The 14,319-nt window shown below is 42.7% G+C and overlaps 1 protein-coding gene across 2 annotated transcripts in view; it reads left to right on the top strand.

Moving 5' to 3' along the window:
• The first annotated feature begins 299 nt into the window (after positions 1–299).
• Positions 300–14,319, top strand: part of DCT (dopachrome tautomerase) — a 41,756-nt gene continuing 27,736 nt past the window's right edge. Inside the window, exons 1-4 of one of the 2 annotated variants that reach the window (XM_069602140.1) lie at positions 300–606; positions 9,818–10,117; positions 12,138–12,238; positions 12,367–12,533. In XM_069602140.1, coding sequence (XP_069458241.1) covers positions 312–606; positions 9,818–10,117; positions 12,138–12,238; positions 12,367–12,533 — 863 coding nt within the window. In that variant the 5' untranslated portion in view covers positions 300–311. The remainder of the gene's footprint in view (positions 607–9,817; positions 10,118–12,137; positions 12,239–12,366; positions 12,534–14,319) is intronic. The other variant, XM_069602139.1, reaches the window with a different exon arrangement.

Here is a 14,319-nt window from a genome sequence, read left to right as displayed (position 1 = left end):
CATCACATAAAGTCGTCTGTGTGTGTGCATGTACACACGAGCACACATGTGGGCTCTGTAATTTTTGTGGGTCTTTTTTTCAAGAGGAGAGGAATAGAAGGCAGATCCAAAATATACCCCGTAAAACGTAAATTTCCCCCAAATCCAAAAGCGGGTGAACGCTCAAGAGCCCGGGTGGAAGACCAGGAGAAAGCTGGAGAGAAGCAAGGAGTGGAAGGCGAGAGAGAGAGAGAGAGAGAGAGAGAGAGAGAGAGAGAGAGAGAGAGAGAGAGAGAGAGAGAGAGTGAGTGAGTTCTCCCGGTTCTAAAGCCATGAGCCCTCTTGGGTGGGGGCTTCTGCTCAGCTGTCTGGGCTGTGCGCTCCCGTCTGGGGCCCGGGCGCAGTTTCCCCGGGTCTGCATGACTGTGGGCAGCCTGCGGGCCAAGGAATGCTGCCCGCCACTGGGCGCCGACCCCGCCAACGTCTGCGGCTCTCAGGAGGGCCGGGGCCAGTGCGCGGAGGTGCAGACCGACACCAGGCCCTGGAGCGGTCCTTACGTCCTGCGCAACCAGGACGACCGCGAGCGATGGCCCCGGAAGTTCTTCGACCGGACCTGCAGGTGCACAGGTGAGCAGGCAGGCGGATGTGCGCATGCGCCCAGTTGGGTGGGGCTGGCCCGCTGAGGGAGGAACCCCTTCCAAGGCAGAGATGCTCAGCTTAGGCTTTGAAAGGCAACCCAAGTTGGTCCATTGGCATTGAGTAAGGCTGATGTCTGGGTATATTCTGCACACCCTTTAGTAGATCTAGTTATGAGAATTAAATAAATATTCTGTGGGACACGCTGGTTCTATGAACACGTGCCAGCACACCATGGACTTGTCTGTTGGTGAGGGAAGCCAAAGAGCCCCAGAGTCAGCTTTGAAACTCAGAGCAAGTCCTTTCAAGATGGATTCAGTGCCCTCTCCTTCTGAGATGGGTTTGCACTTGTTGCAGAGGGAGGGCGGGTGATTCTTGGCATCGGTAAGACAAACGTGGGGGGGGGGTAGGTGTTCTGAAGTTCGAGTCTCAGCATTTCTGACGATCTGAACAGGTCTCAAGCAGGATATATCTTGCTCGTGAAGGTTATGACTGGCTTGTAACTTTGCCATCCTTGGTGAGATGGACGGACAAAGCTGAAGAAGGGAGGCTAGTTTTTAGATAACAATGGCTTTTTTCACTCCTGTCTGGGTGTGATGTGAGCATTTCAGAATTTATGCAGTATCCCTCTTTCAGACCTTGGTCTCTCTTATTACCTGTTTTTTTTTTTTTTGAAATCTCTGTGCACGTCTTACTTCTCCCGCTCTTCTGAGCCTTCTCAAATCCTCCTTAGTGGGGCTCCCCTCCAGTGTTCAGCAAACATGCACAGCAGTGATAACACTCAAAGGCTGGCAGGGCATGTGAAACACACACACACAAACATAGGCAGCAACTTTAGCAAAGCCCTTGGAAACTGCTCCACAGTGTCCAGCTGCCTCAGAGGTTTTCCTTTTAAATTATGTTTTATTGATGTTATATGATGCTAGAACATGGGAGAATATAGACAACTGAGCTATGTAAGGACATAGAAAGGTAAACTAAGAAAATGTACAAAGAGCTGTGATGTTGATGTAAGAATGAGATCAGATTTCTAGCTGAAAATTCTGAAGCTATTTTTTTTGATATAGAATGGATAAGCAAGGCCCTTTGTATAGCACAGGGAACTATATTCAATATTGTATAATAAACCATAATGGAAAAGGAAAAAATCTGGCTTTATCATCATTATTTTATAGTCGTATTGTTAATTCTGTAATTCAAAGGATTTGTTAGTTTTGTCTTGGGGTATTAATTGTGACAAAATGTTTGTGATAGCATGTTGAATGTATACTATTCATTTTTTTCTAATCTAATTGAGCACTTGCTTCTGTAGACATTATCTCATAGATTCTTATTGTTTTTCAGTCTAATGAGATGCAGCAGGTTTCATATTACTTGTGGGATTGGAAACCACACTACACAGTGACTTCTTTGTTGGTGACTAAAAATTTCTTCTAGAAAGCTTATTTCCAGGTCAGTCTATGATGGAGTGCCACAAGTTAGAAACTTTGGGAATCTCCATTTTATGGAATCCTGGCAGCAGAAGACATTAGGAACTCAGGTATAACCATTAACTCTCCTTATTGCTGCCCATGCCTGGGCTTCCCGGGTGCTGCAGTGGTGAAGAATCACCTGCCACTGCAGGAGCCCCAGGTTTAATCCCTGGGTCAGGAAGATCCCCTGGAGAAGGAAATGGCAACCCACTCCAGTATTCTTGCCTGGGAAAACCATAGACAGAGGTAGGCTGGTAGGCTACAGTCCATGGGGTCCCAAAGGGTCAGTCAGAACTGAGCAACTGAGTACATGCACACACACGTCACTATCTGACCTGACTAGGAAGTTTTTAAAATTTTTTAAAGTGAGATGGAAGGAATCAGGGGTGGCAGAATAGAAGAGATAATTGCAGTCTCCTTGTTCCAAGGGACTACTTACAAATATTCCCTCTAGAAGTGGCAGTAACTTAGGGTCAAAGTGACCTGCTTTCAAAATGTTCTCAGGAGGATGTGTGTGCTCAATCGCTCATTCGTGTCCAACTCTTTGCTACCCCATGGACTGTAGGAGCCACCAGGCTTCTCTGTGCATGGGATTTTCCAGGCAAGAATACTGGAGTGGGTTGCCATTTCCTACTTCGGGGGATCTTCTTGACCCAGGGATTGAACCCGTGTCTCCTGTGTCTCCTGCAATGACAGGCAGATTCTTTACCACTGTGCCACCTGAGCTTCTTAGGCAAACACACCTAAGAAGGCAGTGTGCCAGAAACAGGGCCTGACCTGTAAGTCCAGAAGGACATGTCATATCTGTAGACCATTCAAAGAAAGCAGGGTGTATGGTCTCCTTCTCCAGCCATAGTCAAGACCAGGACTGTCTCTTAGAACCCCTTGTCTCCCTCCTCCAGGATTTGATTTGTCTAGACTCATTCAGGACCATAGATCTTTCCATCCCAGCTTTGGATTGACTCCACTTATGTTGGCTAGATGGTCTTTTTCTTTGAGTCTCAGGACACCAGACTAAGTCCTTAGTGATTGGGCTGGACAGGTATTTCGTATATCCAATAATCACTGTGATGTGTCATATGCCCCAAAGCAAGACACATGTTTTTTCAGTTTATTCTCCCTAAAGAGTGAATTGCTTGCTTTCTTAGGCTAATTTCTTCATGATTTAGGAGGCACTCTTCAGAAGTTAAACCTGATCTTCAGTGCCCAAAGTACACCCCCCACCACCGCCGTAACCTCAAAATTCTTTGGCAAGAGATTCTTCTAGTGTCACCTCAAATTTATTAATGAAATGTAGATTAGCAACAAGACTGTTGATGACCTTGGAATTTTGTTAATTCCATGGAAAGATAAACACACCATTCATCTTTAATGGACATTGAGATTGTTTCTTCATCTTGGTCATTGGGAATAATGCTGAAATCAACATAGGAATCTCAATATCTTTGTGAGATCCTGATTTACGTTCTTTTGGATAAATACTCAGAAATTGGATTGCTGGATTGTATGGTAGTTTTATTTTTAATTTTTGAAGAACCTTCATAGTATTTTCCACAGCAGCTGCATCATTTTGCATTTCCATCAGTAGTGTGCAAGGGTTCCAATTTCTTTGCATCCTAGTCAGATGGTATGTATTTGCGATTTAATGCTATTCAACTCTAGAAAAGAAGGAAATTCGGCAGTATGCAACAACATGAATGAACCTTGAGGACATTGTGCTAAGAAGATAAGTCAGCCAGAGAAAGACAAATACTGGAGAATTCTACGTACGTGAGGCATCTGAAATAGTCAAATTCATGTAATCAAAGAACAGAATGGTAGTTACCAGGAGCTGGGAGGGAGGGGAAATAAAGATTTAGTAATCAGAGGCCATAAAGTTTCAGTTAATCAAGATGAATAAGATCTAGAGTTCTGTATGCTGTACGTAGAGTCAACAGTAAAGTTTTAAACAATTAAACGTGTTAAGAGGGTAGATCTCACATAAAGTATTCTTAGCACAAAACAAAAAACAAAAAAACAAAAAACACCCATAGTCTCCACGATCTTGAAGTTGGTAAAGGATTTTAGCTCAATAAAAATAAATAAATGCAAACTCAGATGGGACAAAACCCCTAAATTATGTTCTCAAATTCTCTAGAGAGAACTTTTGTATTCTCTGTGGGGATCATTTCAAACTGAAAAATTATTGAGCTTAATTTTCAAGAAGAGCTTAATTTCAGGAGATCTTGGCATCAGCGATTCACCTTCCAAATCTCACCTGCCAATTGGCATTCCTGAGAAAAGACTAGTTGCAGCTGTGTCTTTGGACTTTTGAAAAACATGTGCACCAAATGGTTTTTGAACAATTGTCTGAGAATTTCTTGTCGTACAACTAAGTGCCTCCATCTTCCAATCTCTAAAATGGGGATAATGATGAAACCACACTTGTAAAATTCTTTTGAGCTCTGTAGATGAAAGGTCTCATGTGAGTGCAAAGTATTGTTATTAATATAATAGAATCTCTAATTAAAAGGAATAGGCTATTTAGGCTCCTTGTAAATTCACTAATCGGTGGTCTTTAAACTTATTTAGTCTAATAGCCTTTGGAGGTTGAGCTGATGTGGTTCATGTGGGAACGTGCACTGTTTCGTTGTTCTCATTCTTTTTCCATTTTTATCCTGGTCCTAGGTAGGTATAAGACTTCATCTTTTTAAATTTCATTTTTGCTCAAGGACAGACTAAATAACAGATAGACTGATATCTAGCGATCTTTTACTTTTTCTCTCTCCATTCCCCAGTGAGATAATGCAATCCTTCCTAAAGGGTCTCTTTTTTTTTTCCAACTGTTGCTATTGGTGGATTAATGGAGAAACTCAACTCATTAAATTAATGTGAGGGACTGCTAGGAAATCTAAGTTAAAGAAATAAACATTTTGTGTGGTAAGGTTTTATGTTACTGCATTTTTCAGTTGTCTTCAATATTTTAACAAATTCTTTAGACCAGGGTTAGAAGCACAAATATGAAAGCAAGCTGACTGCAGAGCTGTGGGGTGTGTTTTCTCTGAGACATGCTGGGAAAGGGATTTTTAAAAAGTCAAATACGTTTCTAGGTAATAGGTGAGCTCAAATCCACACAAACGCTTTCTTATTAGCATTTCTGCGTTGCTTTTCGGGGGCAACTTTGGCTTTGTGAGAAGAGATGGCTTTGTTCAACACAATTGTGAACCATCTCTGATCTTCTGAGTCAGAATGAATCATTTCATCTTCTGTCATCCACGGTGCTCAGTTAATTCTTGTTTTCATGTTTCCCATCGTTAGGCTGGTGTTGATATTTCATCGCAATCATGTTCCTCATTCCACTAGATGAAGGCACCGAGCCTGATTTATATTTATATCCTCTAGCACTTAATGCCTTTTATTCAGTTATTCATGACTCCTTCATCAACCACCTAACCAATGTTTATTTAGCACCAATTATGTTAGGTCCTTCAGATACTAAGGGGAAAACCCCAATGCGATTTTTGATAGTCCAAATGTGCTGCTTGAGTAAGACAGGTATGAAAACAAATACTTAAAGACTATGAGATTTGATCAGTGGTAACTTGTAAAACTAGTAATGGTGATGCTTCATATAGAACTTACTATGTACCAGTACTGCTCTATGTTACCATGATTGCTTCCTGTAAGAACCCTTTATTCCAATAGGACAGGTTTTGAGAGGTCAAGTCCATAGTAATCAAGTGTGGCAGTTGTATGAATGTACATAAATATGTGGGTTCGCAGAGAAGGGACTGTTTAATTTTGACCTTTCTTTAGGTAATAGATGCTAATAAATTATTTGGTGAGTAAATGAATGAGGGAGACAGTTATTGGTAATTTATTTTCTAGCAACCAAAATGAATATTGGTAGAGAAAATGCAGAGATCTTAAAACTCATGGCCTAGGTCATGAATTACTCAATTTTAATAATGAGATGCCAAAATTTGAAGACAAATTTTATTCCTTTAAATCTAAAAATGTATTGAATTTATTATTTCAAAATTTGTGCATGCTATTTCTTAGCATTTAGAAGGAAGCAGTTGCTCTCCTGTTGTAGAGTTGTAACTGCATTTCCACCTCTGATCATCTGGCCTTAGGGAAGCAACTGGAAGTTTGGGTATTTAGTAATCTTCACATGCATTTTGTTCAATCACTTCTCAAAAAATACTCTGCTCCTATGCCGCTGCTGTCACTTCAGTCATGTCCAACTCTTTGCAACCCCATGGACAGTAGTCTTTCATGCTCCTCTGCCCATGGGGATTCTCTAGGCAAGAATACTGGAGTGGGTTGTCATGCCCTCCTCCAGGGGATCTTCCCGACCCAGGTATGGAACCTGCGTCTCCTGCATTGGCAGGCAGGTTTTTTACCACTGGCACTACCTGGGAAGTCCCTCTGTTCCATTAGAAACTGCGAAAGTGGAAGGATGTATTTCAATTAAGATGTTTTAAAAATGGATATTATTCAATTATAGTAGGCAGCCCAAGGGAAAATAGATAGACTCCAAGCTCCATGAAGACTGAAGTACCTTGCGTAACATCTGATACTATAGTAGCCATTGAATAAGTATTGATTAAATAATTTATATTAAATAGCTTCACCTAAGTGATCAACACAAATTTTAATGTTTAATGTAAACTGTTCAAAAACTTGATTTTCAGTCTTGGGACTAGTAGAATTTTTCCTTTGAACTATTATTTTAAACTTATTTTTTCATTTGGTGTTGAAACAGGAAAATGCAAATAAAGCTAAGTAAGAGTAGGTAAGGGGCTTCCCTGGTGGCGCCAGTGGTAAAGGACCCACCTGCCAGTGCAGGAGACATAAGAACTGTGGGTTCTATCCCTGGCTTGGGAAGATCCCCTGGAGGAGGGCATGGCAACCCACTCCAGTATTCTTGCCTGAAGACCCATGGACAGAGGAGCCTGGTGGGCTACAGTCCATAGAGTCTCAAAGAGTAGGACACGACTGAAGCGACTTAGCACGCATGCACAAAAGGGTAGGTAAAATATTTTGTATATTACAAAGACCATCGGACTACCCCCCCCCTCAAATTCTTCCTACTTATGATATTTTTAAGGACATTTCTTTTAACCATCGAAAAATAGCAGACAGTATTTTTTTATACAGGACACACGCTCATTTTGTTTTCATGCTGTCGGAAAATTTTCTTTTCCTTTAGAGATCCAAATAACCCTCTTTTCTATATTTTTATATATTTATTTGGCTGCGTTGGGTCTTAGTTGTGACTCTTCGCTGTGTCATGTGGGATCTTTCTTTGTGGCAGCACAGACTCTCTAGTTATGCTACCGGAGAAGGCAATGACACCCCACTCCAGTACTTTTGCCTGGAAAATCCCATGGACGGAGGAGCCTGGTAGGCTGTAGTCCATGGGGTCACGAAGAGTCAGAAACGACTGAGCGACTTCGCTTTCACTTTTCACTTTCATGCATCGGAGAAGGAAACGGCAACCCACTCCAGTGTTCTTGCCTGGAGAATCCCAGGGACGGAGGAGCCTTGTGGGCTGCTGTCTATGGGGTCGCACAGAGTTGGACACGACTGAAGCGACTTAGCAGCAGCAGTTATGCTACACGGGCTTAGTTGCTCCTCGGCATGTGGGATCCTATTTCCCCAAATAGGGATTGGACCTGCGTCCCCTGCATAGCAAGGAGGGTTCTGGGCCCTAACCCTCTCTTTCCATGGTCATAGTATGTTTTGCTTACATCTATTTTTGTCTTGCAGTTTATCAAAATTACTTGCAGGGCCTGCTTTTCCTTCTGATTCACAAGGACAGGGAGAGAAAGGAAGAAGAAAATTGAGAATTATTGAATCCATCTGCTACATGCTTTTTATATCCTTTCTTTTAATTTAAAAATTTTAAATTTCAACTTTATTGACATATAAATGGCAAATAAAATTGTAAGATGTTTAAAGCATCCATTGAGATGATTTGGCTTTTTGCTCCTTTCATTCGTTAAGTGAAGATTCATTCGTCCAAGGCCCAGCATAGGCCTAGGCAGCAGGATAATTGCCGTCTAGGTGCCTGTAGCTGAGCCAGTAGATGTCTACAATCGCCACAATTAATTCAATGAAAAAATAGGAGGTGTCATGGGAGCACAGCTTGGGCGTCATCTGACCCTGATGTGCAGGATCAGGGATGTCCTTGTAGAGAGCTCATTGTGCAGCTTAAAGGAGGAATAGTTAAACCGGGTGAAGAGGAAGGTAGGAAGACTGTGAGGGAAAAGTGTTCAAAACAGAAGGAAGAGCAAGTAAAAAGATCTGGGAGGAAGAGGAGGAGGAGAAGACAGGGAGCTGATACATTAAATGTTTCCCACAACCCCTAGAAGATAAGTTATTGCTCTCTTTTGTTTCAACACACAAACAATATTTAAGTGTTTACTCTTTAACTTATCACTACCTAAGGAATGAGGTGCTGGTCATACCAAATGCAATGAAAGTGAAAGTCAAAGTGTAGTTACTTAGTCATGTCTGACTCTTTGTGGCCCCATGGACTATAGCCCACCAGGCTCCTCTGTCCATGGGGATTCTCCAGGCAAGAACACTGGAGTGGGTAGCCATTCCCTTCTCCAGGGGATCTTCCCAACCCAGGGGTTGAACTGTGGTCTCTCTGGCGTTGCAGGCAGATTCTTTACTGTCTGAGCCACCAGGGAAGCCCAAATGCAATAATCAAGGCTAAACAGGGAAAAGTCACCCTAAAATAATTTCAATTTTAGACGCTAAACAGAAAGAGGCCCGGAGCTTGGTATGACTAGTACTTGGTCCCTGAGATGATGAAATGGAGGAGCAGTTAGTGCAGAGATGGGCAAGCCTGCAGTGATTTGCACTTTCTGACACTAGGGCCACTAATTCACCTTTATGACCTGCCAGCCTCCATTGATTTTGTCTTAACTCTGTTTCCTTCGTAACATAAACCAGCTTTTTAAATGTTGGATTTCACCTAAATTCCTGGAAATCAGTTTATTTTCATTCCCCCTTTAGCTTGGTATATATTCTCTTCCTTCTGTAGATCAATAACCTTCTGCATGTGCTTCAGGGCAGAGGGGCCCAGCAGTGATGACATTTGAGGCTGCAGCTCCGCCCCAGGAAGGGACACCTGACATGATCCATGAGTGGAACAGATGGCAGCACTTGTCTTAGTCTCCCAGGGCTTCCATAACAAAGGACCGTAGACTGGGTGGCACACAGAAACTCATTCTCTCTGGAGGACTGACATCCCAGATCAAGGTGTCAGCAGGGTGTGCGTCTTGAGGTCTCTCTTGTTGGCTTGTTGTGTCCAGACACCCCTCTCTGTGTCCAAATTTCCTTTTCTTATGAGGACACCAGTCATGTTGGATCAACCACAACCCCCTCCCTGCCCCACCACAGTGTCTTCATTTTAACTTACTTTTTAAAAAGACCCTATCTCCAAAAATAGCCACCGAAGTGCTAGGGGTTAGGACGTCAGCATATGAATTTGGTGGGGATTCAATTCAGTGCATAACACCATGGAATGTGTTTCATGTCCTGTTTCTTTGCTGGGAATATTTCTAGAAACTCTCTGGTGTTCAGTTTGGAGAGACCTTGGAGAGACAAACATTTCAAGCAGAGCGCAAGGAAAGACAACTGACCTTCTCTTCCTTTCTATTCCAGAAATTTCTTCCAAGCTATATAAGCTTACTTCTTCTTCCATCTTTCCCTTAATTTCTCAAATGCACTAGGAAACTTCGCCGGCTATAACTGTGGAGACTGCAGGTTTGGCTGGACCGGCCCCAAATGCGATCAGAAGAAACCATTGGTTGTCCGGCAAGATGTCCATTCCTTGACCCCTCAAGAGAGGGAGCAATTCTTGGGCGCCTTAGACCTCGCAAAGTACACTCCACACCCCGACTACGTGATCACCACGCAACACTGGCTGGGCCTCCTGGGGCCCAATGGGACCCAACCACAGATCGCCAACTGCAGCATTTACGATTTCTTTGTGTGGCTCCATTATTATTCCGTCAGAGATACATTATTAGGTGAGCTTTCCCCCCTTTACCTTAAGGAATCCTAGGGGCGTCCTAGGTAGCTCGGTGGTAAAGAATCTGCCTGCCAATGCAGGAGCCGCAGGAGACTCAGGCGTTCTGAAATCATTCTCTATTTGCAATTATCCTCACTTTTGAGGCTCCTCGTTGGGCTTAGGGTGAGTGAAGACAGAGAGCTCACTTTGAATAGTAAGATTCTCATTTGGAATCTGTCCTTGTGTTTGGGCTTACCTGGTGGCTCAGCAGTAAAGAATCCGCTTGTAATGCAGGAGACTTGGGTTCCATCCCTAGGTTGGAAAGATCCCCTGGGGAGAGGATGGCAACCCACTCCAGTATGCGTGCCTGGAGAATTCCATGGACAAAGGAGCCTGGCGGGTTACAGTCCATAGCGTCACAAAGAGTCAGATGCTACTGAGCACAGCACAGCCCTTGTGTTTACTGCTCATTCCCCCTCCTCATTTTGTTTTGAGAACTTTAAACTTTGTTCTGCGTTCAAACATCTACAAAGGGCTGCCTAGCCAACAGCAGCGACAGCGGTTTTTCCCCTCAGTGTGGGTCTTTTTAAAACTTGCCTCACAGGTAAGCATCTGTCTTTCTGTATCGACAGATACGGAGGCTCTTCTGGCTATAAACCTTTATAGTTTTCCTGTCATCACTCTGAAGAATTTTTGCTTTATGAGAGGGTAGTCTCTCAAGAGGAAAAGAAAACTATAGTTTCTGGTCGCATCTAGGAATTAAATTTATATTCATGTCTGTTCATCTCTCTGAAGTTATTATGGGGACTTTGAAAAAGAACTAAAGTTAGCTCAAGTTTCTACATAACCATCAAAAGCTGTTATGAGACGAAGAAGAAGGATTGGAAAGGCAGTAAGGAGGTCATTAAATCGCCCAAAGCTTTTCACTAAAATTGGCAGTTCCAGAGGCCAGCCAAATTGGTTTGAATGTATTTTTCCTCTCTTCTGGTCTCGGCAACCATGCTTGTCAGCTAATAGTTGTAACTGATTGATGGCTGAGGCAAAACCCGTGAAAGTTCCTTTTGGTTCCAAATGCTGAATTCAGACTAAGTGTAGTTGAAGTTCCTTTGTTATTCATTAATCCCTCCCTATAAATGCAGGCATTTGTAAGGAATAGGTTAGAAAAAGTCTTTAAAAAATATATTTCATTTAGATCTTAATGATCTGTTCTTTGGGATACTCTTATTTTATCTTCCTGAAGCACTGCTTCTAAATTAAATTTATAACAGGAGCTCTTAAGATAACCTGAGTTTCTCCGAATCTCTGCTGACCATCAGACTTACAAGAGATGAAGGAGAATTTATCCTGAAAGTGCTATTTGCCTCTGAGATTGTTTTGTTGTGGTTGTTGTTTTCAGAGGAATAAATGACAAAAACAGCTGTTTTCCCTTATGGTTGAAGAAGAAAGGTGGGTGGGGAGATAAATTAAGAATTTGGAATTAACAGACACACACGGCTGTATATAAAATATGAATAGATACACAATCAGATCCTATTGTATAGCCCAGGGAACTATCTTCAATATCTTATAATAAACCACAATGAGAAAGAAGAAAAAAATATATATGTGCTTCCCAGATGGTGCAGTGGTAAAGAATCTGCCAGTGTAAGAGACATAGGTGCATTCTCTGAGTCAGGAAGATCCCCTGGAGAAGGAAATGGTAACCCACTCCAGTCTGCTTGCCTGGAGAATCCCATGGACAGAGGAGCCTGGTGGGCTGCAGTCCATGGGGTCCCCCAAAATTGAATATGACTGAACGTGTGCATGCGTGTGTGCACGTGCACACACACACACACACGCATTCAGCAAACTGAATCACTTTGCTTTCCCTGAAACATTATAAATCAGCTATTGCTTCAATAAAAATTAATTACTTAAAAAATCCAGTTGTTTTCCGACTAAAACATCATGGACTTACTGGCTCTCCAGCGCATCCCAGGTAAGGTTCACATTAAAAAATTCTATTCTGTGACCTCTAACATGTTTCCCAATTGTTTTAGGACCAGGGCGCCCATACAAGGCTATAGATTTCTCACACCAAGGACCTGCCTTTGTTACCTGGCACCGGTACCACTTGTTATGGCTGGAAAGGGATCTCCAGGTTGGTCAAAAGTTTCTTTTAGTTTTGCTATGTATTTGGGCAAGACCCGTCTAAGTCTTTGCTTCCTTCATTTTCTTGTTGTTTCTGATGACATGAATTGAATGTCTGGTCATGCCCTTTGCTTTTAGCGCCTTACTGGCAACGAGTCCTTCGCTTTGCCCTACTGGAACTTTGCCACCGGCAGAAACGAGTGTGATGTGTGCACAGACCAGCTGCTTGGGGCAGCAAGGCAAGACGATCCGACTCTGATTAGTCAGAACTCCCGATTCTCCAGCTGGGAGATTGTCTGTGATAGGTAATGACATGGGTACCTGCTGTGGAAATCCAAGAGACCATATTTCCTCATGTCTGAGAGATGGACGGTCACTTTACAATTCTGTTTCTAATGTGTGTTGAATTCTGTGTGCATGTTTCTGAAAGTTATTTTCCTGCAGGAGGTAGGATTTTTTAAAATCCTGAGTCCTTTAGTAAAATATATATATATATATATATATATATATATATATATATGTAGGAAATCACACTTATAAAACTGAGCATGCCCCATCACTTTGAGATCCACTGTTTTAAAATGAGAAGTAGTTCCTATATTCAGCCATGTCTTGAGCTCCGATCATATTCTAAGCAGTTTAATCGTGCTGGGATTACATGGATGAATAAAATACAGCCTTCCTTTGGAATATCATTTTATACTTACAAAGGTAGATGGCTGGTAAACAAATTACAGTAAAACGTGAGAAGTTATTTTAATAGGTGTGTGTGCAAAGCCAAGAAGAAAATCAGGGAAAGTCTTTAGGAGGTGGAGATGATTATCATGAGACTTCAAGGAGGCACAAACCTCTCAACCACAGGTGGGGGAGGGTGGTGTGTCCTCGGTTGGGGGAACATTATGTGTGAAGCTAGAAAAGCCTCTAGAAGCTGTCTGGTATGGCTGGACCACAGCGTTCTGGGGAGTTGAGGAGAACAGAAAATGGGGTAGGGGCACAGATCTCTAAAGCACTAAAAGTGGGTCGTGTGCAGCTGCTGTAGGGACTTTTTTTCTACCATAAGTTATACCAACAAATGTTGGTTATTAAAAAAGTACAGTACTCAAATACACACAAGCAGCCAGCAGCTCATGAAGAATTCTGTCCTCAGTGATTCCTTGAATATGTCTCTTTCTGAACACACATCTCAGGAACAGATTCCCCAGGCAGCTCTTCTGTCTCTCTGTATGTGTTTGTTTCCTCCACAACCTGCTGTGCTCACGCTCTTGTCCTGTGTCTTTGGACTGCTCCATGGCGCAGAGCATTGCCGTCCACACCCCAGGCTGGGCATGCGCGGGTTTTCGGGGATCCAGCTCACAGGGACCCCATCTTCTCCATCCTGAGCTTTTCCTACAGCCTTCCAGACAGTGTCCCTGGGGATGTAGTAAGTGCTGTGTATGTGACTCTGAGTCATTCCAGAAGGCTCCATTTCTCATAGTGTCCTGGGCTATTAGTCAGTGGCATGTGAAAAGAGATTTCTCTGATCAGATTAATTTAGAGAATTCTGAACTTAAAATGTCTTTAGAAGTTTTAGAATGTCTCAGAGCTTTTAAGTAACCATATTCTTATTTTTCAAGAGGGGCTTAAACTTACCTGACCCTGACACCCTTAATTTCACAGGCCGTCTCACTGGAATGCTCTGGGAAAGGCAGCTTTTAGAGGCTGTTTCTGCCTAGTTTTTAGGCACCAGCCTATTTCATCTTCCTGTGTGTGCTGATTCTATTCTCACACACTCAGTAAGATCCCCTCATCCATTAAAATCCACACAGAATCGTCTTTAAAAATTAATCTCTACTGAATGAAATACTGCTCTGATGGTAGAATTCCAGGCCACAACAGGCACGTGGGATATAATATTATGGGTAGGGGTCTCCAGCCTCTGGGATCTAATGCCTGATGATCTGAGGTGGAGTTGATGTAATAATAATAGAAATAAAGTGCACAAAAATATAATGCACTTGAATCATTCTGAAACCTTCCCCCCACCCCCACCCCCCATCCCAGTCTGTGGAAACACTGTCTTCCTCGAAATCAGTCCCTGGTGCCAGAAAGGTT

The sequence above is a fragment of the Ovis canadensis genome, chromosome 10 (genome assembly GCF_042477335.2).
Source record: "Ovis canadensis isolate MfBH-ARS-UI-01 breed Bighorn chromosome 10, ARS-UI_OviCan_v2, whole genome shotgun sequence".
Taxonomy (NCBI): domain Eukaryota; kingdom Metazoa; phylum Chordata; class Mammalia; order Artiodactyla; family Bovidae; genus Ovis; species Ovis canadensis.
The sequence above is the reverse complement of the archived record's forward strand: the minus strand, read 5'-3'. Positions and strand labels throughout refer to the sequence as shown.